Source organism: Gallus gallus, chromosome 3 (genome assembly GCF_016699485.2).
Source record: "Gallus gallus isolate bGalGal1 chromosome 3, bGalGal1.mat.broiler.GRCg7b, whole genome shotgun sequence".
In the NCBI taxonomy this organism is placed as follows: domain Eukaryota; kingdom Metazoa; phylum Chordata; class Aves; order Galliformes; family Phasianidae; genus Gallus; species Gallus gallus.
The window spans coordinates 89,576,038-89,603,888 of NC_052534.1; the positions used below are offsets into that span (position 1 = coordinate 89,576,038).

General features: G+C 34.9%; 1 protein-coding gene across 2 annotated transcripts in view; it reads left to right on the forward strand.

Moving 5' to 3' along the window:
* The window catches only part of CSMD1 (CUB and Sushi multiple domains 1), a 1,033,500-nt gene that overhangs the window by 752,096 nt on the left and 253,553 nt on the right, over nucleotides 1–27,851 (forward strand). For both annotated transcript variants that reach the window (XM_015284920.4, XM_015284921.4), the window contains exons 11-12: nucleotides 8,175–8,278; nucleotides 16,823–16,935. In XM_015284920.4, the coding sequence (XP_015140406.2) occupies nucleotides 8,175–8,278; nucleotides 16,823–16,935 (217 nt within the window). The remainder of the gene's footprint in view (nucleotides 1–8,174; nucleotides 8,279–16,822; nucleotides 16,936–27,851) is intronic.

The window sequence follows — 27,851 nt, forward strand, 5'->3', positions numbered from 1 at the left end:
AGACCATTTGATGGGTGGTCACATCAGATGTAAGAATGAAATCTGTTTTATATGAGGAGATAACAGGATATTTTACTATAAAAATGGTACTGCGGTATTACAGGTATTGTTATTTGCAGATGATTTTACAGTTCTTCATTGTAAAAACTGTAAAGCTATAGTTATAAAGTTATAAAAACTATAAAATTGCAAGTAGTCACCACTGTTAATCACCATACCAGGTTTTTGCAGATGTTTCATTGACAAGTAGGTCAAATTAACACAATCATCGATCTTGTAAAATCACTTGTTCCTTGGCCCAGGTTGTCTGAAGACTGTCTAAATACACTGCATTTAATGTTTCTAGCCCATATTCTCAAATTTTGAAGTGATTTTAAAAATTACAATGAAATAATCATAAAGTGCACGTTGTCTTTGTAAATAACGTAACTTATTTGAACCTGTATAAAAGTGTTTATCTCTAATGTTTTGTTTGGGGTTTTTTGTTTGTTTGTTTGTTTCTGATTTTTTGTTTAATAAAATTTATTTAAATAGTTTTCCCAGAGTAATTTTTTTTGTACCGTATAAGCTATGATTTATAGGTAAGTCACAGAGTACTGTCAAGGAAAAACTGCAGCTACCCCTTTTCTACTATTATTTTTACATTTTAGTGGAGTTTTTATAGATTCTGCCCATTGTATATTCATTACAGATGATGCCTAAGAGAACAGACAGAGGCTGTTCTGTTTACCTGTATGTAATTTGAATTAGATCCAAATGACATGTGCCCCAGTGTGTTCTTACATTGTACTGTTATCTGCATATTTATGCAGATCACCATATGTTTTTTAGACAAATGATTAGCAATTTTATTTTCTGATTCTGATATAACTTTTTGTCAGTACAGGCCAAGAATAGCTCTACTCAGTACGTATAGGTGCAAAGATGTGAAGTCAATATACATAAAGTAAGAATGAAGCCTGTAATCCTTAAACTCAATCATGTTTACCACTTTCTCCTAACGTGGATTTTAGAGAATGGCACAAGATAAATATATTAACTATCACTGGGTGACCATAGAAATTTTCATCATAGGCATAGTACTTAAGAACATATATTCATGTGTGTGAGATTAGATTTTAAAGCTGAGGTAATAGGTAGTAATTTATTAACAGAAACATTAAATACATAATTAGATTTTGTGTGGATATTTGAAGCTATGCATATGAAGCATTGCTGAACAAGGCTCAAAATGCATATGCTGTCATCACTTTCACTTTTATAGCTTTTGGGAGAACATACTTTGTTTTCTGTGATCATCCACACAAAAATAATGTTAAATATAGGTTAATGCAAATACATGATTAAGTATTTTTATTAGAAGTTTTTTTAGTGTTTCAAAGTCTTAAGAGAAACACCCTATATGGCACAGATTTTTTTTTTTTTAACACTGTAAATAAGAGATAAGATTTTATAGGCAGAAAAAAGCTCATTGCCATTTTTAGAGCAAAACTAAGACCAGAATTGTGTTTACTGAAAAAAATATCAGGATCTTAATTTAGTAAAAGTGAAAATCAAGGCACTGTCAGGATCTTATTCCGAGTGCATATTATGTACAAGTGATGGTTTAGTAAGTGATGTTTATTATTGATTTAATTAGGGGTTGAAATCAGCACTTTGAAGCACATCAACAGTAATTACTAAACAGATTGTATTGTTATGTTTTGTATGGCATTTAAAATAATATATCTGTCCAACTCATCTAAGTGAAGAGGTACTATTAAAAATGTAATTTGGCTGGATTACCACTCTGAAGAGCACTTGAACTAAATGTTTACTTCCCAAATGCAGAAGGCTAAGAAATCAGTTATTATGGTTCAACAATATATCAATAACTTGTTAATTGGAAGTATTTATTTCCCTTTTTGTTTGTACTGACATACTGACTTTGTTTAATGTGGCCCCTTTATTATTATTCTATACCAAAGTGAAATAATAATCTCATGGCTAATGGAAATAGACGAATGCAATGATATACTGTAATGTGGACCCATGTATTCTCTTTCATGAGCAAAATACAAAGGAACAGGTTCTCATATCAGAGTGGAAGTTCTCACAGTCAGGTAGCTAGGAGCTGAAAACAGAGATCAGAGTACCTCTGAAAAGTTTCATATCTTTTGGACTTTGATAATTAAGTCTGGTTTGGTTGGTCTGTTCTCACTTTTGCTAAGACATGAGCTCTGTCATGGTTGGGAATGCTTAAGTTCCTTTCATCAAAAGAGTATGAGAGGCTTTTTTTATTTTTTCTTCTCCTTAGGATGCATGAAGAGTAAGAGAACAGAGTGCTGGCCACAGTACCCTATCAAACTTTGAACTACTAGAAACAGAGTGTGTAGGCTTCTCCACTTGGCCATGTTTTTCAGATGTTTGTGTTCAGCAGGATAGATTTCAAGACTATCACATCAATATATAGTCTTACATATACCAGGAAGACATGCAAATAGAACAATGAAAATTATGGAAAACAAATCCTATGATTTTACGGTTGCCTCTTCTAGATTTCTAGCTATCTAGATATTTTTTATCTAACACGCAGTATTGCTTTTGATCCAGTTGAGATAACAGCGAAGCATGTTACAGAGGGGAATTTTAAGAATATTAAAGAGTGCTTCTTTATTGAAAAATGTATTCCCATGGTGAATAATATACTTAGATCAGAATAGTTTCTTTAATAATACACTTCATGCACAAGGAAAACCACTAATGTTTTCTAGTCTCTACCACTATATTTTAGTGTTACACTCATTCTCTCAGTATTTCCCTGGAACCTAGTGTTGACAGTTGCAATTTTCCCTAAGACTCGGAATGGGAAGATTGTTAGGTCTTATTGGCACCCTGATCTCTTGATTGAGAGTTCATGATAAAGGCTTCTTCCTCCTCAATCTTGGGTTCATTTTTGTGTGTTGACAGTCTTTCCTTCTGATTGATTCCCAAGTACATTTTGGAAACTACAAGGCTATCACTTATTATATGGGATCTTATCAGAACAGAGCTTAAGTGAATAAAGAAGCAAGCAAACTGAGCCTCACCAGAAACAAATTTGGCTGTTCTGACCAGCTCTGTGCCATTTCAAGGAAGATAGTGTTGCCTAATGAACAGAGATCTGGATTTGGAATCTAAGTCCTATTATTTCTCAATATATTCAATTATCTTTGGCAGTTTATTTTATTGGCTCTGTATTTGTACTTTAATTCGAGTAATAAGGAATACCCTCCTTTGCAAAGCATGATGGCGTCTTCTGAGCAAACAGTGTTATGATTTCTTAGTAATAAAATAATTCCTTTAGATTACAGGGTCAGTAATTAAAACAAATGAAACACCAAGAAAACCTTCATGGGCGTTTATCTTCTAATGTGTGTAGTAGAGATGGAAAAGCAGTAGAAAGGCAACTATGGACAACATGTAATGTGGGAACAAGTGTATCAGTTTTACACTGTTTAGTGGATTGTGCTAAGGAGAGCAATGCTTATAAGGGATCGGAATCCAGTTCTAATTAAGACACCACTGTGTTGTGTGCAGATGCATTTGATGGTTAGGATTCCACTTCAGTTGCTGACATATTGGGCAGTAAGTAGAGCAGATATTTTGTGGTGAGTAGCCTGATGGCTGTAGGGAATCTGTTAAATGGCTTAGCAAGATCTCAACTGTGAATACCTGAAATGTTGGAAAGTACCTTATATGTTATTTAGTAATGTTGCAGTTTAAGCATTTTTAAAATGTTTTATGTTGCAAAAGTTCTTAATTATTTTGATTGGTGACTGAAGTAACTGATACCTGGTTACATTTTTTTCTAAAAGAAATTCCGGTTAACTATATTTATAATAAATTCCCATTATTTAAAAGATATTCTGCAGTCATATGCTCCTGAGAAGAGACAAAATAATGCTATTTCTTTCTTAAAATACATATATATATACTGAAAATGTCATTACAGCTGTGTTTAAACAACTCCATTATTTTTGAAAAAAATGTTCCTATTTATAAACTTTTTGATGTTTATTGTTGCCATGGTCTCAGAATTGTGATCATATTTCTACCAAATATTTTTCTTCATTTATGCTTTGTACCTCAATATACTGCTTATCTTACAGTCTCACCGATTTGATATCGGCATTCTTGGTTTGTTTGTTTGTTTGCTTGTTTTTTTTTTTTGTTTTTAGTTTATTTAGTTATTTAGATGGTGAAAAGGAGATCTCTATAATTCTAATGAGGTAATCACTGATCGAATTCATGCTTAAGAAATACCTAGTTTTATTGCTATTTCTAGTCAGTGATCTCTAATTCTTAAGACTTCATGTCAGATTGGTGCAGCTAGGGAAATAGAATATTTTTTGAAAATTTTATGGGGTACTGGATCCAGGTATGTACTCTTTAATGCTTGTATCATCCTTTCACATTGCTTCTGTATTATGCTGCTCTTAAAGTAAAATAGATATTCAGAACCATTTAAATGTGTTTGAAGCATATGGTTCTTGAAATTTTAAGAAGATTCAGAAATTTCAAATTTCACATAGCAGCAGGTAGGACAAGCAAAATGTCTGTTATATACTATTATATTTTAATTAATACATCAAGAAAATGGAGTAACTTGTAAAAGTTGTAAAAAGCTTCATATCTTCTATTTACAATTTTAAAACTTTGAAATAGGGATCCTCAGTTCTCTTGTCCACATGTTTTACTGTAGCTTTACTGAGGCAACTAATTGTCACTTCATTTTCTGTCTTTAAGAGAAGCTCCATCAAGAAGGCCTCATTTTTTAATTGATTTTTTTTAATAAGATGCCATCTTTACTAGTACATTACATATAGCTCTATTGTCCGATTGCATCTTGAAAGAAAACTTTTTGCTTCCACTTTTGAGTTTGTCTTTACTATAGTGCTCACATTAATTTCTAACGTACTTAAAAGATAATGAAATGTCTTATCAGCAGTGAAAAGACCACATAGATCTAGGCATTTTAGAAATGTCACCTTGTGTTGTTCCCTACTGATTCTTCTAGGAAGAATGTCCTTACTGAAATTTCTTAGGACAGCTAATGCTTATAAGAACAAGTAATTATGACAGGAAATTCACTTGCAGAGCTTCTATCAGACACCTCCTTAGGTGTCTCATCTTTTTTACGCATTATTTGTTTCACAGTCTATTTATCTAATCATAAATAATCATGCTGAATTGTTTATATGGGAATTATGTCTTGTACATTTCAGAAAACAAACCAGATAATTCTTCTGAAATAGTTATAATTGTTCATCCAGAAACAAACATAATAGGTTTGAAAGTAATTTTTGTGTTTCCAATTTTTCTAATGAAAATGGATTATTTTCATCATTTAAATCATTTCAGAGAAGCATATTTAATGATGACTAGATTAATATATATATGTATATATGTCAAAAACTAGAAAACAGCAATGAACTTGGAGGAAGTATCTTAAATCTGCCCTTTTTTCAATATATATCAATGTTATTTTATACTTATTTTTATCAATAGTATAGGTATATTTTTCTTGTTTATATTGATTAATTCCTTTTAAGACCTTTCTTTGTTGCTTTTTATCACTATTATAGATCTATTTTCCTTTTTTTATATTGATTCAATCATTTTAAGATTGTGCTGTATTCATGTCCATATCTACACAAAAATGTCTTTCATTATTTGTCAAAGACAACCCACCCCACATCTAAGAAAGATCTGAAATATCCCTCTCAGGATTCAGAGTTTTGTCTAGATTTTATCTAAATATATCTGTGTAAGCAGTAGTCTGCCATGGTCATCCAAACTCCCCATATAGTCTATGGAAAGGGCAATTCTAAATGGCATTTTGTTCCATCTTAAGACACACCACATGAAATATTGTACCACCATTTTCTTTCTACCAGCTACAGAAGGAGACATTAGCCCAGGTGCTTAATATGTATATGCTGAAATTTAGGTTTTATGGATTAGATCAAAGGAATTTAATGCAGATCTTTTAACTGTTAACCACTTGAATGTTTCCAGCGTGTTCTGTTGTGCTAGCATAGAATAACACCAGAAAAGTGAAATTGAGTAACAAGATATTTTTTCAATCGCCCTAAACATGTCTTTACAAACAATGTGTTTCCCATAAAGTAACTTCTCGTGTGATACTTTCTTTACTTTTAGCCAGATCTTTATATATTTAATTTATGGTTTATATTCAATTACTTGATTGCAACTAATCTTATTACTAAAGCTGAACATTCACATTTGTTTGTAAAATGTACTATAAAAGAACTCAAGTCTAACCAACTTAAGCATATTTAAGTACTACGTTACCACATTTTCTAGTGGAATATTTTGTCAGTTTTTTTAATTCTACATAAAGTAAAAATAGCATTAACAGAAATAGTCTTATATGCATAGCTATTTTTATTGCCAGGAAAACAAAGAAACAAAACACATCTGATTTTATTCTTTTGTGTATTCTCTTTGCCTTTCTTTCTCTTTATTGGTTGTGATTTAGTAATTAATTAATACTTGTTATAATCTAGGAATATTAGAAGATACACATTTTCATCTGCTTCTGATTTAGTCTACAGCATATTGCCTGAAATTCTTCTGACTATTGAAGTATGTTGTAGATAGTGAAATACACTTTATTTCAAAATCTGACAGGCCTACCAGTTTGGGGTTTTTTTGGTAAAGAACCTGTGTTTGATCGTGAAATGAAAATTCTGATCTACTGGCAAAATAATGACAGAGATATTCTTTAAACTTTCCTCTATTGTATGTTTACTTTTTAAGCACACCCATGAAATCTCTATTTCAAAACACAAAAGGTTTTTTGTCCTGGAATCAATTTTAGCATGCTTTTGAAAACATAAACATACAAAGAACAGTATTTACAAAGCAAGGTATGAAAAGCGTAGTGTGAATTTGTAGAAAGAGGTGATGTATTCTCTAAGATCATTTTGTTATAAACAGATAGGTTTTTCTTTGCATTAAGAACTAAAGCAATGTAGTGCAGTGCAAGACTTGTCTACTTTGGCAGTGTAAGTTATTTCTGAAGTTGATAATTGATGTCCTATAACTGTTCCAGCACAGGTAAATGAGATGTGTTGGCTTTCTTTTTTTTTTAGATTGAGGAAGTCTGTCTTAGCTTGGACACTTGCTTTTTATAGAGCTAGGTGAATTCCGCCATGCAGATCACAGAGATAAACTGGTTGGAGGGTATCAGCTGGCTTTTCATACTGCTGCTGCTGAAATATCAACATAGTACAGCCGATGCAAAACTGTTTGAATCTGAGTCAAATATTGTGGATAGCTACAAAACAAAATAATTGTGCAAATTATGTGAATGTCCAGAAGTATCTGCCAAATTTAGTGTAAAGATAAAAGTGAATAACTTTGTAGAAAATCATCATGACTCTCTGCACAATGATATTGAGGTTTTTGTGGAAACCTTGCAAAAAAGTACACTATGTATATATACATACACACAAACCGTACAACTCCAAGTCACCAATATTGGACTCTAAAAAGTGGATTTCACGCAAGTCGTCTTTTGTACAAAACTAAATCCATTTCAGTTTAGACTTAAAAGTTTACAGCTTACGTGAATTCCAAATATTTTTTTTCTAATTATTCTGAGGAATACATTTTTATTCTCTGGGCAATTCATGAGTAGATGTTCAGTGAAATCAAAATTTAGTTTTAGTATCTTATATATATATATATATATATATAAAAAATTCTGATTATGCATTTTTGTGCACCAGTCTCTCTTCTCATGAATTGATAGTGCAATCTTGTCATTATACGATTCATCTGAAGAAAAGTATATTAAGAGGTTTTAACTTCATCTACTTCCTGAATTATGTATTTCTTGTTGAACTACTAAAATTAAATAAAGTTTGCTTTTCAAGGTGCCTAGCATCCTTACTGTTTGATGATCTTAAAAGTTTATGGCAAGGACTTTCCTCTTGATATGAGGAAAAAAAAAAGAAGTTTCTTCACTTAGTCATTGTCATTGTCAAATCAGATCAGACTAACTGAAAACAGTAGAAATGAGTGCTTCTGGCTTTACCGATGGTAGTCAAATTACTTCTTTTAAGATTAGAACAGTTCAGATAACCTGGCTATGTTTTGAAATATATGAAATTTCATTGAAACAGGTCATAAAGCTTGCTTTTGAAGAGTTTGAACTGGAAAGAGGATATGATACCCTCACTGTTGGAGATGCTGGGAAAGTTGGTGATACCAGGACAGTGTTGTATGTGTAAGTACAGAACTTCAATAGTTTTCACTGGAAATTTGCTGTTCTACGTTATTGGTTCTGCATCATAATCTATCTATTTATAATTATCATTTATATAATTTGTTTGTATAATGTAAGCTTACATAAAGTGTATAATCATAGAATGGCTTGGGTTGGAAAGGACTTTAGAGATCATCAAGTTCTAACTCCCCTGCTGCAGTCAGTGCTGCTGACCACTGAACCAGGCACCAGATCGGATTGTCCGTGGCCCCATCCAACCTGGCCTTGAACACCTCCAGGAATGGGGCATCCACAGCTTCTCTGGGCAACCTATTCTGGTGTCTCACCATGCTCTGTGTAAGGAATTTCTTCCTAAAATCTAACTTAAATCTCCCCTTTTTTAGTCTAAAGGCCCTTGTTCTATCATAATCTGCTCAGATAAAAAACCGTTCTCCTTTGTGTTTATGTTTCCCTCAAGTACATGAAGGCTGTAATAACCTCTCTCTTCTCCAAGCAAAACAAGCCCAACTACCTCAACCTTTCCTCATAGGAGAGGTGCTCCAACCTATCATCTTTGTGGCCCTCTTCTGGACCCTGTTCAAATCTTCATATCTTTCTTGTGCTGGGGTTCCTAGGCCTGGACACAATATTCTAGCTGGCCCTAACAAGGGCAGAGCAGATGGGATAATCACCTTCCTTGCCCTTCTTGCCCAACTGTCTTTTGACGTGGCCTAGGATACTGTTGGTCTTCTAGGGTGTACACTCTCACATCCAGCTTTTCATCCACCAGGACAAAAGCTTAAAATTCAAATACTGTCAAAGATAGTAAGTCATTACAAAATTTACCTCACATATTTAGCAACATTTTCATATTTAGGTCTATAAATAATAGACCAAATACTATGGAGAGCTCAGATTAGTATTTTGGTATTTAGAAAAAAAAAATAGAAAGGTTTTTTTTTTTTTTTTTTAAACAAGTGCTCTCTGAATAAGTGCAATTATATTTAAGAAGTATTTTTTTTTAAATAAGGGCGGGGGTGGGGGCCGTCACCCTGATAATGCCCGTATTTGATTCAAGTAAATCACAGCCTTTACAAATTAGTTTAAATTAGTTTAAATTAAATATGACAACAAACAAAAAAATTTCTATAAGTGATTTGAATATTTTTCCTCCATACAATACCAAACAATCTGAATATACATAAGTCTTAGCTTCCAGACATCTTAGCAGCTACAGACCTCAAGATCCTAATTGTGGGTGTTTTATCACAAACCTAGTATTGAAACCCTATTAAAAAGAAAGCTCAGGTTTTCCAGGATTATTGTTTTATTTTTTTTTAAGTCAGAAAAATGAGGACTGAATATTGAAAATGGAGTAATAGAAGGATAATAAACAGGTGTGATTTTAAAATGTGATGAGAAGAAGACTTATGGAATTTACTGGGATAACTGTATCGAAATTCTCAGTGCTTGCACAAGCTTCCTATAGTGTCTAAATTCTCAACTTCTAACAGTTATCTTTATTACCTCAGAGGTGTACCGGTTCAGCTGGATGGGAGCAGGGAGGGATATCCTTTTTCAAAGAAGAGAGAAGATGGAAGTCAAAGGTTGTTATGAAAGTCTGTCAAAGTGTAGGCTATTCCATCTACGTTTAATTTCTGTGGGGGAAAAAGAAAGCAAAAATAATTAGAAAAAATGTTTTAAGAGCATGATATACATCAAGGTGATATATTTAACAATGTACTTTGATAGAAAGCATATTATTTCAAATCAATTTAATTGAATTCTATGACAGTGTAGTTGGTATTTTCAATAGGGGAAGTAAAATTTGTACTTCATATATATGAAATATTTTGTTTTATTAAAGCTGTATAGTTTTATGATTTGTTTTTGATTTTTAATTAATAAGGGGGATATGGCAGTGAATTTTATTATTTTTAACAATTCTTTCCTATGTAACCACAATTTCTTGAAAAATTACCAATCTTACAGTATATGCTTGTTGAAATGATTAGCTCTGGAAATAGACCAATACAACTTACTGAAAAATAATCTAAATAAATTTAGGCTGTAAAGTTCTCACTACAGTTATTTCTGATATTTAACAGTGTATGGCTAGGAACTAATTACGACCCTGACAAGCTAATTCAGTAGTGATAATCATGTGTGAGGTAAAGACCATCTATCAAAATGTCTCCTGTTAATCCTTAGTGTGTATTCTTAAATTCTTGAAAATTAAAATAATACTGCTTTAGAAAGTTGTCGACAATTTACAGGCTGGTCCGGCCCAGTTCCGTGACGTGTGGGGCGGAGGGATTTTTTTTTTTCAAAATCTGTGCCTCCAGAGAAAGGAAACAGGGCCCTCCCACTTTCAAAAAATAAAAATAAAAATAAAAAAGCAGTGGCAACGATCTGAGGAAAAACAAACTAATTTACTAAATATAGTATTGGAATGCACAGTAACACTATAATACAATATAATTCAATATAATTGTTAATAAAATCAAAATAATTGAGAGAAGAATTGTCTGAGAGCTAAAGGCCTTACACTAATACTGAAGCCTTGCATGCAGTTGGGAGCAGCAGCGAGACGATCCAAAAGCGAGCACGACGAGACAAGAAGACGACCCAGGTCAGGTGACCTACAGGCCTTATATCTGTTCCCCTGAGCAAGAATGATAACAGTACTTGAACAGTATTCTGGGGAACGTAGTTCTTCTCTTTCGGACGAGTACCCGGAACTAGAGCATTTGCTCTTGAACTCCCAGTACACTGCATGATGTTAGGATGTGGAAAACCGATAACCAAAAATTATAAAACCATGACAAAAGTCTACTTTTCTTTGAAATTATATTTTTATTGTAGCACTTCAATTAAAACTTAATTTTCTTTTTCGAACTGTTTCCCTTACATCATGCATCTTCTTTTAAATTTTCCTGTCTAGAAAGGAGTTTCATTTTTTCAATGACATAAGGAAGAAATAGAAATTACTTGTTTGAACCCTTCCATTTATGTCAGTTGTCCATGAGAAAGATGTGTTTTAGTAAACTCTGATCCTTTTCGTGGTTTCACACAAAACTTGGAAACTTACTGGAAGCTTGAAAACCAACCTACCCTTCCAAAATTAGTTTATTTTACGTATTAAAAAAAAAACAAACAAACAATGAAAAAAACAGAGCTCATTTCTTTTAATACTTCTCTTTATACTTTTTGTGCATCTTTTATACTTTTCATATACTGCTGAATCTGACTTTCTTGTGACTTTGTCCGATTACTTTGAAAAAATTTTGCGTCTGAATGGTTAAGAAATTATACAACTTAAGAGAGAAAGAAAATTATTTATCTTTGCTTGTTTGTTAATACAAATACTACTGTGCTGGAATTTCTTCCTTAATTAGTTAGGTAGTTGATGTCAGTAGTGATGAAAGAAAAACACAAGCCAAGTAAAATTGGGGATTTTTTAGTGACATTCTGCTTTAACAATTAAAACTTCAGAGTTAGTCTGCAGTAATTGTGGTTACAATTAAGCACACAAATGATGTAGTGATTTTTTTTCTCTTTTAACTGTGAAGATGAGAACAATACAGTAAAATTGTTTCTTTAAAGGGTAAGAAAACATGGTAAACCTTAAAAAAGGCATTAACCTCAAAGAAAGAAAATTCATTCACATCTTGGAAACTCAGGTGTTTATGATTAAATTTTAAAATGATTTCTTATTTTATATACTAATTTAATGCCACAAATGCTGATTGATTGAATTCTGATAGCTCTCCTTGATTCTGCTTACCTTATTGTTCTAACACCTAATATGTATATATATATAAAATTATTATGCACAGAAAAAAAAATAGGAAAAAGAAAAAAAAAAAGAAAAACTCAAAGCTTTTTTGTATGTATATTTATAGAATATCCTTGATTTATACCATGACTTTTCTTTTAAATTACAGATTATTGTGTACTTCATTTTGTAGCAAAGGAGGATGAATGAATGCACACAGATGAAAACTGCACTCTGGAATTTTCTGTTTTCATCTACATCTTTGTCATAGAAAAAAAGCACACTGAGAACATGCTTGTTATAAAAATTATTTTAAAGATTGATTTCTGGCCACTGACAATTCAATCTGAAACATAAAATCCAAACTTTTACATCTTTTATATAGAAGTCAAGCTTCACATTCTCAATGTATCACAATTATCATAAGTTAATGTATGTAGGTTGTTTGTTTGTTTAAAAGAGCAATGAAATATTTTAAGAATGTAACGTTTCTGTAACCATTTGTTTTTTAGGGTTTTTTCTATAGTTTTTTTTTCTTCTTTTTTATGACCATGCCCTTTTTATGTGCTGTCAATGTGGTGCCATGTTTGTGCCATCAACTTTTTGAATTCAATTACTTCTAAACACAATTTATGTTGCTTATGTATTCTAAATCAGATAGAAACTACAGTATTTCTGATCCTGGACACCACTCCTAAAAACTTTTTTAGTTTTTTTGGTCACTTAAGATTAGAGAGCCAATAGTGCAGAAATTGCTTTCACTTATTATTGTCTTTTTGAAAGCTGTCTTTTTATATCCCATGAGTCTGTTCAGAGTACTGATAAAGTTGGCTCAAATTTAACTTCCCTTACTTCATTTGTTGCATCTGTTGTCAGAACATTTTAAACTTCTTTCATTTAGAGTGGTAAGGTATAATTGCACGTACCCACAGTGAAGTGAGTTTAGTACCAGCCAATCTGTCTGAACGGCTGTTCTCCAAGTTTCTATTACTGAAATTGCTAAACAGTCTGGTCTTCAGAGATTATGGCCTGGGATGAACTGATTTAGTAACAGTGTGTGTTGTCAGACAGCATTCTTGTGTCAGATATACCCTATTTTGCCAGTTTTCTAGTTGAAGAAAGTTGCTTTATATGTAGAGAAATCCTATTCTCAGGAATCCCCTAATTAAATAAAAAACTAAAACTACAAGAAAACTGAAACTGCTATTTTCTTTATTAAAGTCTTAGATTCACAGATTATGAGGGAGTAAGTAATGTAGAAAGCTTTTCCTTTGACATTTTTACATGCCCCCTTTTTGTATGAGAGCCTTCCCTGCATCAGAATTTTGGAACAAAAGATGAATTTCTTAATAAACCTCACAAGAATGAGTAAGACTGTCAGCATTCAGAATAAAGGGACTTTAATTCCTTCCAAACAGTGAGTGAGTAGATAAAAGAGTTTGAGTAATCTATTCATAATTTTCATTACTTTGAGATGCTTGTTCAGAGTGTTTATTCCTCACTTCACATTGTACATAATCTTCTTTGTTTTTATTTTTTTTTACTAGGTCACAGATCTAGAACTCCCGACTATTCACAGTAACATTTCAAGTCATTAATGTCACTGTTTTTTGGTTCAGACTCAGCAGCATTTTCTTTGTAATGTCAGTATATCTGCATTTCTTAAGACTGTAGTTATTGATTTCAATATCTATTCAGGATTCTTCCTCTTTCATTAGACCTATGGATGGATGGATACAAATGCACTCTGACCCAGACTGAGTAGACTACTTGGAAGCATTCTAAAGTTCAACTTACTGAAAAATACTTAATCACACAAGATAAGATGTTAATATAATTTGCTAGAAATCTGCGGAATGTTCTAGACATTCTCACCAATATTTAAGAAAGTCTATACTAACTAATTGTGTATGTGACATAAAAAAAATGTACACATCACTTGTGAAATTTTCTGATTTAGTTAGATATCTTCATCGGTTCAACATCTGACTCAACAGATGGCAGACTACATACACAAGCAAGACTGCGTCACACTTTTGATCTAAGAAACATCTGACTACTGTGGAGTGCTTCATTAAGTCACTTTCAGGGTCTTGTGGTGAAGGTGGTCATGTCACACTTACTCATTTACCTGTAGGAATTTAGCTACCATTGCTATCAAGTTTGATTAATATCAGTTATTCAGTTCAAGGTGACAGCTAAGGGTCAGATGGATGGTAGTGTTAATGTGTAGTTATTGTTCCACTGGGAAACCAGTTTAAAAAACAAACAAACAACAACAACAACAAAAAAAAAAACACAGAACACATCCATTGGAACTTCACTGCTTGTGAAGTTCCAATTACACCTTTTTTTGTCACAGACATTTACATGCATTAAAAGTGTGCTTTATTACTCGTAAACATTTAGAATTTTAGAATTCAGAAAACATAAATGTAGGTGTCCTGCAGTGATACCGTAATGTGCATGGGGCCATCTAAATACTTGATACTAGGTTATGGAGTAGGTATATATATATATGTGAATAGTCACTGACTAATTCTTGCAGGAGCCTCATAGTTGAATTCCAGCATATCTCCCTTATTGTAAAGAAATATCAGTGAATGCTATTTATTTCTGGGGAAAAAGTTTAACAGTTATGGCCTGTTTTTTTTTCATTAACTATTCTAAATGGAGAGATAAGGCAGAAACTAACAATTATTGGTATGACTTCAAAAGGTGTTTCCCAAGTGTACTCTTCACCTTTTCTTTCTTGACATATCTATTTCCACAGGCATCTCCTAAATAACTCTTTTTTAAATGTAACTCACTATCTCTGAGTTATCTTTTCTTTACTTCTCAATCTCTTTCTACAAAGTTGTAGTTGTAAATTTTCTGAACTATCTGCCATTACAGCAGCAGTTTTAGATGTACAGGCAGAACTCCCAACCCATTCCTCCTGTGTGATTTTTATTTTTTACTTTTTGGGACGGGAGGCTGGAGGGTGAGGAATGGGGGGCTGTATTAATCAGAGTAACAAAAAAAATATTTCAGATATAGATTCACGCCTCCTTATTCACAGCCTTTTTGGATAAGACTTTCAGGGGCAAGACTGGATTTTCTACAGCTTACCTCAATGTTCTTCATTTCTTACTTTGCTTCTGTTCAGTCTCTCCTTTTACTGTGTTCTTGCGTCTAAGTTGCAACAGTATTAAAATCTGATAGTGCTATTTTTAAGGAAGATTTCAAATACCAGATTTTGTTTACTTTTAACTTGTTTCTTGAGAAATTCTGTGTTTGGAACAACTTCTTTCAGCTTGGCATTGTATTATTATGATTTTGTTGTTGTTGTTACTTACCTCAATTTTTTTTCTTTTTTTCTTTTTTTTTTTTTATCTTAGTCAATGCTGTGAATTGGAAGAAAGACAGAAGATGCAGTATATTACTCATTTGAGCAAAATAGTCTGCTCAAACAAAAGGGACAAAGTCATGGTTAATTTGTTATATCAACTACAGTTATTGCCATACTTGCAGTTTCAATCTCAAAAGCTTCTAATAAACCAAGTTCTGCCTGCAGTTCAGTGCAGATATTCACCACTTATGATTTACTTTTTGTTTCTGTAATGTCAGCTTAGGTAGAGATATTCTGCGGCACTTTTCATGTGTGACTTTTTCATTTACCTTTTTAAAGTTTTTATAGTTATCATAAAGACATGAGCAGTTTTTCAGATAAAGCACTGTAACCTCTTTATATGTGATGGGTATTTTTCATTATTAAGAGAATCATAGAAGACCTTCAAGATCATCCAGTCCAACTGGCCACCTACCACCAGTATTTCCCAACTAAACCATGTTCCTCTGTACAATATCTAAATGTTTCTTTAACACCTCCAGGGACAGTGACCCAACAGCCTCCCTGGGCAGCATATTCCAGTGCCTAACCACACTTTTGGAGAATAAGTTTTTCCTAAAATACATCATGAACCTCCTCTGGCACAACTTGAGGCCTTTCCCTCTAGTCCTGTTGCTAGTTTTGTGGGAAAAGAAAAGTAATCCACAAGGATTTTATTGATTAATAAATTAATCATCTTTTTGCTTTATGATGTCTACCAGTGTGAGGGTGGTGAAGCACTGGAACAAGTTGCCTATAGAAGCTGTGGATGCCCCATCCCTGGAAGTGCTCAAGGCCAGGATGTTTGGGGCCATCAGCAGTATGGCCTAGGGGATGGTGTCCCTGCTCACAGCAGGGGAATTGGAACTAGGTAGTCTTTTAGGTCCCTTTCAGTTCAAACCATTTTATGATTATATGTCGGAGTTACAGAAGTACACAGATTATCACTGTAAAAGTCTGAAGTTTTAATGTGTGATTCACCATCACACATTATATGTTGTATATGAGGTTCTAGTAAGTTCTTGTGTATGCATGTACTGTAAGGCAGCTTCCTTTGCTTTAAAAAAAAACAAAAAAAAACCTAATCAAAACATGTGAAAACAATTTATCTGGTACAGTCCTTTGCTTATCTATTAGGTAATTACTTATTGAAATATTTGGATTTCCTAATTTTATAAAATGTTTAACAATTGTTATTTTGAATGTATTCATTTAATGATTTTTTTCCTAAGACTTCAAATTATTCTCATACATATAAAATAGCTAATCTTATTAAAAAAATAATAAAATCAAAACACAAGATTCCTATATTGTGAACAGTCGTAGGCATTATATTAATGTTTTAAAAGCCTGCTTTGTTTGTTTATTTTTAATTTTTTGCTGCAACAATTGACTTTTTAATTTATCCTACATGCAGACTTACTGGATCTAGTGTTCCTGACCTTATTGTAAGCATGAGCAACCAGATGTGGCTTCATTTACAATCTGATGACAGCATTGGCTCTCCAGGATTCAAAGCAGTTTATCAAGGTACAAACTAAATTAACCACTTTAAACTGTAACTTTCTTCATACATTGCAATAAATCTTTGAATATATTTTTAGTCATATCACAGATTTGTACTTTCGATGGTGTCTCTGTTGTTGATAATGGAGACATATAAAATTAATTTAAAAGGTTCTGAAGAAAAAATGGAATTTAGTGTGCTAATGCTTTTTCTTGAAGGTCAATACAAACAACAACAACAAAAAAAAGCCAACACAGATTTCTATTATGCTTGGAAAATCTAAAATGTTGCATGCTGCTAACCTTTGAAATTCTTTATTATAGGTACTATTTGAAAAGTATAGTTAGTTTTCTCTGAATTTACTGATGTAATTACAAAACTGAAGTTTCATGCATCAGTGAGAATCTTCACAGATCTAAGTCAAAGTTAATATGGAATAATGACTGTTAATGGGAAACTTCCCTCTCTCTTCCTCTCCATACAGCAGCTGTGTTTGGCTGATTTAGCCTATCTGTGATCATATCTTTTCCGTGACAGACTCAACAAGCTAAGACTTATCAAGAGTTGAAAGTCTGTTTGCCTCTGTGTTAAAAAATATTGTGCACTGCAACAGTAACATAATATCTGTGAATGAGAGAGAATTTCTGTGCTTTAGCTCAGCCAGTGAAAATTATTCTTTTAGTCAAGCTTTTGTGGAAAGTATTTTTACATCATGATTAAAAATATTCCATATAGGAATATACCATTCCTATATGGAATATTTTTAATATGATACATGATCCGGTGGGAGAAGCTGATAGGTGTGGCTTCTCCCACTGGTTAAGAGGGGTCTTAAGGTGGGAGTTTGGTACGTTCATACACAGAGCTTTAAACTAAGTATGAAGGGGGGTGGGGGTGTAACTGGCGTTACTAATATGGAGCCTGAGCGTAACATCCCTGTGCTTGAAGAAGAGGGATGTGCCTGTAAGACCCCATGGTCTTGTGCCTTGGTGAAAGAGGAGGACAACTCAACCCTTTGTAGGAAGAACATGGGGGCAGGTATGAGGTTGGTGGCTGTGGAAACACCTGAGTCTGGTGAGGAGGGTATTAGGGTTACCGCCACTCGCAAGGAGACCAAGCTCAGGTGCCTTTACACCAATGCACGCAGCATGGGTAATAAACAAGAGGAGCTGGAGGCCATTGTGTGTTCAGAAAGTTATGATATAGTTGCCATCTCGGAAACGTGGTGGAACTACTCCCACAGCTGGAGTGCAGTGATGGAGGGCTACCGGCTTTTCAAAAGAGACCGACTGGGTAGGAAAGGAGGTGGTGTAGCTCTAAAATGTTAAAAAAGACTATGAATGTGTGGAAATTAATGATGGTGATGATAGGGTTGAGAACTTATGGATCAGAATAAAAGCAAAGGCCAAGAAGACTGACGTTACTGTGGGAGTCTGCTACAGGCCACCCACCCAGGATGAAGAGGTGGACGAGAGGCTTTATAAACAGTTGGGTGAGGTTTCTAGGTCACTCCCCCTTGTTCTGGTGGGGGACTTCAACCTTCCAGATATCTGCTGGAATTATAATATAGCTGACAGGGAGCAGTCCTGGAGGTTCCTAGAGTGTGTGGGAGATAACTTCCTGACACAGCTGGTGAGGGAGCCAAAGAGGGGAAGCAATATCCTAGACCTGCTGTTTTTCAACAGAGAAGGTCCGGTGGGGGATGTAAAGGTTGGAGGCCATCTGGGGCAAAGTGATCAGGAGATGCTAGATTTCTCTATCCTTGTTGAACCATGCAGGGGAGTCAGCAGAACTGCCACCTTGGACTTCTGGAGGGCAGACTTCAACCTCTTTAGGATCATGGTTGAGAGAGTCCCTTGGGAGGTAGTTTTGGAGAGCGTGGGAGCCCATGAAGGCTGGGAATATTTTAAGGAAACTGTTCTAAAGGTGCAGGACCTGACCATCCCCATGTCACGGAAGACGAGCCAAATGGCAAGGAGGCCGGGCTGGCTGAACAGAGACCTTTGGCTGGATCTCAAGAACAAAAGGAAAGTTTATGGTCTCTAGAAGAGTGGGCAAGCTACTTATGAGGATTACAGGTATGTAGTGAAGCTGTGCAGGGAGAAAATTAGAAAAGCCAAAACACAGCTAGGACTGAGCTTGGCCACTAAAGCAAAGGAAAACAGTAAATACTTATATAAACACATTAACAGCAAGAGGAAGGCTAGGGAGAATCTCTATCCCTTGTTGGATGCCAAGGGCAACCTGGTCACCAAGGACAGGGATAAGGCTGGGGTACTTAATGCCTTATTTGCGTCAGTCTTTCATAATACGACTTGTTACTCCCTGGGAACACAGCCCCCCTGCTCTGGTAGATAGGGATGGGGAACAGAATAAGCCCTTCATGATCCGTGACAAGATAGTTTTGGACCTGCTGCAAAAGCTGGATGCTTACAAGTCCATGGGGCCGGATGGATTGCACCCTAGAGTGCTGAGGGAGTTGGCAGATGTGGTTGCCAAGCTACTCTCCATTGCTTTTTGGCAGTCCTGGCTAACCGGGGATGTCCTGGTGGATTGGAAACTGACAAATGTGACACCCATCTTCAAAAAGGGCCAGAAAGATATCCTGGTAGCTGCAGATCTATCAGTCTCACCTCAGTGTCTGGGAAGATTTTGGAACGGATAATCTTGGGAACCATCATGGACCAATTAAGGGTCAACCAGGGGATCAGGCCCAGTCAGCATGGGTTTACCAATGGTAGATCCTGTCTGACAAACCTGATTTCATTCTATGACAAGGTGACCCGCTTAGTGGATGAGGGTCAGGCTGTCGATGTGGTCTACCTGGACTTCAGTAAAGCCTTTGACACTGTCACCCACAACATTCTCATGGAGAAGCTGGCTGTCCGTGGTCTGGATGGGTGTATGCTCCACTGGGTGAAGCACTGGCTGGATGGCCGGGCCCAAAGAGTTGTGGTCAATGGAGTTGAATCCAGTTGGCAGCCGGTCACGAGCGGTCTCCCCCAAGGCTCAGTGCTGGGGCTGCTTCTGTTTAACATCTTCATTGATGATCTTGATGAGGGGATTGAGTGCACCCTCAGTAAGTTTGCAGATGACACCAAGCTGGGAGGGAATGTTGATCTGCCAGAGGGGAGAAGGGCACTACAGAGGGACCTGGATGGACTGGACTGATGGGCCAGGGTAAACTGTATGAGGGTCATTCAATAGGGTCAAGTGTCAGGTCCTGCATTTTGGTCACAACAACTCCAGGCAACCCTACAGGCTTGGGGAGGTGTGGCTGGAAAGTCGCCTGATGGAAAGGGACCTTGGTGTACTGTTGGGCAGTCGGCTGAATATGAGCCAGCAGTGTGCCCAGGTGGCCAAGAAGGCCAATGGCCTTGTATCAGCAATGGTGTGGTGAGCATGACTAGGGAAGTCATCCTGCCCCTGTACTCGGCACTGGTGAGGCCTCACCTCGAGTACTGTGTTGTTTTGGGCACCTCCGTATAGGAAGGACATGGAGGTACTGGAGCAGGTCCAGAGAAGGGCAACGAGGCTAGTGAAGGTCTTGGAAAATCAGCCCTATGAGGAGAGGCTGATGGAGCTGGGACTGTTTAGTCTGGGGAAGAGGAGGCTGAGGGGAGACCGTATTACTCTCTTCCAATACCTGAAAGGTGTTTACAGTGAGAGCGGGGTAGGTCTCTTCTCACTGGTGACAGGTGACAAGACGAGGGGAAATGGCCTTAATTTGCCCCAAGGTAAGTTTAGGTTGGATGTTAGGAAACACTTCTTTACAGAAAGGGTGGTTAAACACTGGAATAGGCTCCCCGGGGAGGTGGTTGAGTCACTGTCCCTGGATGTGTTTAAGAACTATTTGGATGTGGTGCTCAGAGATATAATTTAGCAGAGGGTTGGTAGAGTGAGAGTACTATGGTTAGGCTGCGGTTGGACTTCATGATCTTTGAGGTCCTTTCCAACCTGAGTAATTCTATGATTCTATGATATATAAAATAGCTCAGACATTTTTACTGTATTGTAGAAAAGCAAAATGTTATATAGCTTTTCATTCAGGTTAATAATTGAGTATGTAATTATTTTTTGTATTATTGAATATTACTTCCAAATTTTAATTAACATTTAATTAAAGGTTTACCATAGCCATATTTTTTTAAAACATTAGCATTACTAACTTTTTTTTTAAAAGACTGGGAAGGGACAAATTCTAAAAATAAAGCTGACATTATCTAAAAAGGAACAATCATATTGAAATGATAATTAAATGTTGATAGAAATTTGTTGATAGAAATACAGGAAACTGTCTATTACGTTTTATTTAATACATACAATCAAATGCACTGAGTGTTTCTGCATTTTTAGCTTTCTCTGAGTCTCCTGTGGTTTATTCATTTGGTAAGCTAGATGTGTAAACTTTATGTATTTGTATGTACATGTAAAGTCAGTGTTTTGAATCTCAACTTTGTGGTTAAACCAGACACTACATGGTTTTTTTTTTTTTTTTTTTTTTCCTCTATAATGAATGTGTGGGCCCAATTTTTTTTGGAAGATAAGTCCTAGTCTTAGTTGATACAGTTCAGATAAAAAATTTCATCGAAAAAACGTTGTCACTTTATGCGAATGAAAATTTGCAGTAGCTTTTTACCACTTTAGACTTCTACTCTTTACTGGTTTTTTTTCTGTTTTGTTTTGTTTTTAATTACAGAAAATGCCATAGTGTGTGCTCCACAGCCATAGCTGTTCAGTTACATTACACATAAAGATAGTCTTTTCACTTTTTTGAAATATTTTTAACAATTTATTAGTATGTTTATGTATTTAAATTCCTGTCTGTATTACTTTAAGTAACAATCCACAGCAACAATTGATTTTGCTTAAATGTTGTTACAGCTGACACACTTTAGACTATATTCTAACATTTCATTTGCTCCTGAAGGAATTTGTGAACCAGCTGATAAAGGTGATAGCTTATCAATGAAGGGGAAGGGGGGGAAGCATCCTTTTAGCAAAAATTTATAGAGCAGTATAGGGAAAAAATATATATTAAAAAAAAAACAAACAAACTATAAGAAATTTAAAAAGGAGTAAAACACTGCTTTTACAATTCAGACGATAAACTTGTGCAAAATCAGCCTTTGACTCGTACAAGACTTTCTCTGTATATATGCATGATTTTGTCATAACAATATTTTTTTTTATGAAACAATACAGGAAAAATTGATAGATCAAAAATCATTAAACCTTATTTCACATGACATGCTGGTGAAAGAAACTTGTTCATTTGACAAATTTCCCTAAAAAGGTGACATACACATAACATTATTTACAGTTAAGTCTTGGTGGTGTCAAGTTTTAAAAATTTGAATGGACTTATTTATGCATTTATAAATATTTAAACTGCATTTCATCTATTAGTTTTGCTGAGATTAAAAAAGACATTTATGTCTTATCCAAAATGTTCATTATGTATCCCTTTTTGCATTTCTTTTAAAGTCACTATTACCTGTGTGTTTTTCATATTCTGCATCTGTAGAAGTATTATTCACATATGATTTCTGAAAATAATATCAAATATCTCCACAATTGGAAAGCTGTTGGTTCTTGTCTCACCTCAAAATTTACTCTACATTGCTTTTGTATGCATATTGGAATACACTGCATACTGCAAAATGCATACTGAGCATCTGTGTAAAAAGAAATTAGTTTAACTTGCATTAATTTTTATTATCTATGAAAGACATATCCTTAAGTTGCTTCTGCCTATAAAACAGTGATAACAGTCCCTGGTAATAGGAGTTACTTTTTAAAATAATATATATATGAAGTTATGTCTGCAAGGAGATACCCAGGGCAGTTAAAATTAACAAAGTATAATAAATTTAAACTACAGATTTATCTCAGTAAGCTACCTAAAATCCCTGTGAAGGGGCTCTTCTTCAGTTACCTTATGACCCTCTGTACCTGCAGGTTAATCTTTGAAAAAATCCTCTAGGGAGGATTAACATGCTAGGGAGGATGTGCTCTAATTTATAAGTCTAGACCTTGCGACTTCAGTTGATGACCATTCCTAAATGCCATGATAAAATGCTACTTACAGAACCTGATAAAACAATTCTCCTGTAAAAAATAATAGTAATATATATATTTTTTCAGTTAATTATCAGAGAACAATGTCAAATTGGAAGTTTAACAATGTAGTGGTTGCATTATTTACTAAAAGTGAATCTATCTAAATGCAAATATTCATGTATATATGTACATATGTTTGTGTATGTGTTTATACAGCTCTATGCTCACTCACCCTCTGCTTATAGAAAAAAGTCCAAGTATTATTCACAGAAAAGAGATTTTCTCTTTATTTTTTCATGAAAATGTCCAACCCCTATAAAAAAAAAAAAAAAAAGTCTCCAACTTTAAAAAACGTTTTACCTTCTTTAAAGAGATATTTGAAGTACAAATAAAATTATTTGTCTTGGTAGGTATCAGTTTAAAGAAGATTTCCAGTGTAGAAATGTCTTTGATCAATTGTAAGTAAATCAATATTTAAAATAATAGCAGTGCTTTGGGAAGCAGCAGTAGAAGCTTCTGTAATTGAGATTCTCATTTTATTATATCGTCTAGGCAATTAATCTCATAATTAGTATCACTACTGTTTGTATTTGCATTTGGAACACAAATAAGTACGGACATGAGTTCATGTTTTTGTCTTTAATCCAACCCCCTGCTAAATCAGGTTCTCTACAGTAGGTTGCAAAGATGAGTTTTCAGTATCTCCAGAGAAGGAGACTCCACAACCTTTTTGGACACCCTTTTTCACTGCTCTGTCACCCTCAATTTAAAGTTTTTCCTCATGTTCATATGGAACTTCTTATGTTATTGTTTGTGCCCATTGACCCTTGTTCTGTTGCTGGGCACACTAATTCATAGCACAATAATATTTATAATTCCACAACTGTCAAACAGAGTGCATATACTTTTAACACTAGAGATCTGTATTATGATACAGTAAGTAATACATGGCAATATCAGAAGAATTGCCCCTGACTTTCATGATAATTTTGTTAGAAATGATCTAGGAAACTACTGATACATTGTTTGCTAGTAGTTTTAAATGTGATCTGTAAGAAAGGGCAGGTAACAGCATCACTGTGCATCCCTTTCTATGATGAACTTCTGGCCCAGACTGGCTCAGGGAGAGCTGGAAGGAGCCTTACAGCTTACAGAGCGGGGGAACCATTGTGGAAGAGGGAACAGAAATACATTGTTTGTTTGTTTGTTTATTTGCCTCTTTAAAGAGACAGAGGAAATTATATGGAGCTTACTAAAACCCAAAACCTGAGACTGCAATTGTATTTTTTTAAATAGAAGCTAGCCAAGGGCTATGTTCTTACCCTGAGGATACATCCACATAACATCATTCCTATGGAGGGTTCTTGTTTAGCCACAGACAAATTGTGTGAGTGAATTTCTATGTGCCTTGGGGTGGGGAGAGTTGATTATTTCAGTGTGTTACTGCATGCTGCATTGTAGGCCACAATTCGTGTTTTCATAGTGTGAAATTGAGAATATATGTTGAACACCTTGGGATATGATGAGGCATGCCTGAAGATATAAAACCTGTGAAGTGGTGCTAAATGACTGTAATACAGTAGAGGGATGAAAACCTGGTGCAGTCTTCTCCGTCCTGTTGTCCAATTATACTGGGATTGGTCCTTGGTCTTTACTGTCCCCTGAACAATGGATGCTGGTAGGCATGACCAGGAGGCATGCTAGAGCTTGTGCAGTATGGATGCTTGGAGATTCGGTGCTCAGACTCACCCTCATTCTTGCTTTATTTAGCAGTGGCTGGTCTAAAAACAGCTGTGAATGAAAACACTCACATAGCCAGGTTGTGGTGTGGTGGGAAGAGAAAGAATGGTGCACAAACCTTTTTTTTTTTTTTTTTTTTTTTTTAAACACATTTCCAATAGCTCCATTCTGTCTCTTTTAAAATCTCTGTTTCTCTTGGTTAGCATTTTGTTAGCAGAAGCTTACTATATGTTTTCAAATTTTGTTTATTCAATAATAAGTAGTATTGTAGTATTTGTAGTATTTTATCAATATACAGATTACTTAATACCTATACTTCAGTTTCCTAAGTAATTATTCCTATTATGATACGGTTCTATTATTGTATCTGTTTTGAGTTTTTTTTTTACCATGAAAAATATGTAGATATATTTGGTTGTTAAATAGTTTCTACATCATTTCTTCCTCCACTGTAACATTTCTTGAATTTATTACACGTCACTTTTTTAATTACAGAGTGCCAAGTGGAGGTAATCCCTAATGTTATATGATTTCATGTGGACCATTAAAAGTGAATCCCAAATACTCTTAGAAGTGCAATTCATATTGGATTTGTTCCTTAAGTTAGATCTTTGGGAAATATTAAGTAATGGCTGATTTTTTTTTTTTATCATTTAGTCATTGAGCAAAATCCTCAGGAAAGAAATGATTTATTTCACTAAAAAGTTGCCTCAAAGTTCTTCAATACTTTATTCTTTCAAAGTCCTTTCACCAGCTGTGTGATTTATCCATTCAGCTCATAAACAGTCATTAATTTCACACTTTGACTGAAATTGATTTGACATGCAAACATCTCCACCTGTTACAAAGTCAGCATATCCTCCAGAGCAGTCTTTTTACAATGCTCTCTTGTTTTATTAGCAATTCAAATGAATGCAGGTTATTATTATTAAAGATGAAATCATCATTCATCTTTACATTTCTATGTAATTTGAAAAATAATAATAATAATAAAATCTCATAATACAAAGAAGAATTTCTAGGTTTTTTTCATGGAATTTATTTGTTACATATATATTATATGTAGAAATAAGACCCACTCAGACTCCTTAGTAAATATATGGATTTCTGAATTAGGTTAAAAAAAAGATATAATGACTCCTAATTATGTATTGTGTGTGCTTGCATGCTAATTCTGCATCAAAACACTTTTCTGAGTGTATAGTATTAATCAATTTTATTTTAATCATGAAGAATTCATGATGCTTAGTAGGAAATGATTTTCCTAAAATCTGTAGCGTTGGTGAATTCTGAACATATCTCATAGAACACTGCACAGTGATTATTTTTAACAGCAAAGATTAATAAACTACATTAAATGTGGTGTTTGTACAGATAAGTCCATATAGTATGTGCTGAGTGTGAGTGAAAATCATGTTAACTAACAGTATAGCTTTAAAAAGGAATTAAATTTGGAGAGCAGTACAAATGACCTTCATTGCCCACAGTTTCAGTCTGTAATATGTAACCATGGAAAAAAGAAATCATGGCATTTGTGTTAATTACAGGTTTAATTACAGACCAGTCCTCTGCTTCTTTGTGCCTCCTCCTTTATGATGACCCATCCAGGCAAGCATATCCGTGAGCAATCCTTTTTTGAGTAGGAAATGATGTACTCTTTCAAGCAAGATTTTAAAGCAGCAGTTTCTTTACAATTTGCTTGCAGATTTTGTATGAAGTTTTTAAGGACTCTTTATTTTTCCTGATAGTGCCCTAACAAATCCTTTTGTGGTTAAAAAACTTTTAGAAAGCAGAGTACTATTTACTTTTGTCTCACTCCAATGTATGTGAGGGAGAGGAGGTTCTTTGATGTGTGTGTACCCAGAATGAGATTAAGAAACAACGGTTCAAATGTTGATCCGACGAGTTTATTACAAATCCTAGTCATTCAGGGAGATAGGGAAGGGGAGAAGGGTGATAGAAAAGATAGGAAATAGAAGCAAGGAGTCCTTATAGGAAGCAAGAGGGAGATAGTCACCACCATGGTCCAACGTGGTTCGTAGTTCAGTCATTGATCTTCATTAGTGGTGGGTCGTCGGGGGTTCTGTTGACAATGGTGACCGTGGCGACGATGGCAGTACAAACTTATTTATAAGTCCAAAGTGGTTGAGTCAGCTCTCCTTGGAGTGGCAGCTACTGGCTCTGGGATCTCAGCAGAAAGTCCTTTGTTATCTTCTTCCTGGCCTTGCCAGCATTTAAGAGGGAGCAGGGATGTCCATCTGTATCCTGTTTTTCACAGAGCACGATGGTATCATTCCCCAGTTTTCCCACACCAAGCTGGGGCTATTCAATCACAGGCCGGATCTTCCGCCAGTAACCACTCCCGAGCACTCTCTTCCGGAGGCAAGCAGCTCCAAAGAAATGCTTTCAAATGTAAAACTGTCCACTCAGTGATGTTGATTGCCACACGGCAACACCCACCTCTCATCTAAGTCAGAGTCTTATCGCAAAGGATGCCTCAGAAAGAGCAAGCTTTGAGCCAAAAAACAAGGAAGGATTCATACAACTTTAAAACAAAATCATTACACTTAGAGCACATAATAAAGAGATGTTTTACAACTATACTAGCAGTATCATTCGTAATATATAAAAATTAATGAAGTATAAAACTCCTTGCAGATACAGATTTAAATTTGTTTTAGCCAATATCTCTTGATATGCCTGTTGATCTGTTTGTCTTCTCCTTTGAAAGAAAAAAATAATTGGATGATTTCCCACAGGAAGTGAGTATATTTGGGTCTGATTAGATGTCATAGGATGGTATCAGCATGTCTGCACTTGCATCACTATCCTCACAGAACAAAGAGGACATAAAACTTCAGGAGTTTTCCTATCATCTGCAGCACTCTCCATGCCATTTCCAAAGTCTTAAATTTATTCACTTTTTCTTTTTCCCTAATGTTAATATTACCTCTGCAAAGAAAAAAAAAAAAAAAAAAAAAAGGTTTTAAAAAGAGTGTGTCCAGGAGGTCAAGGGAGTTGATAATTGCTCTCTATTGTGCCATGATGAGGCCACATCTGGAGTATTGTTTCCCTTTCTGGGCTCCTCAGTTCAAAAAAGATAGGGAACTCCTAGGGAGAGTCCAGCAGAGGGCTA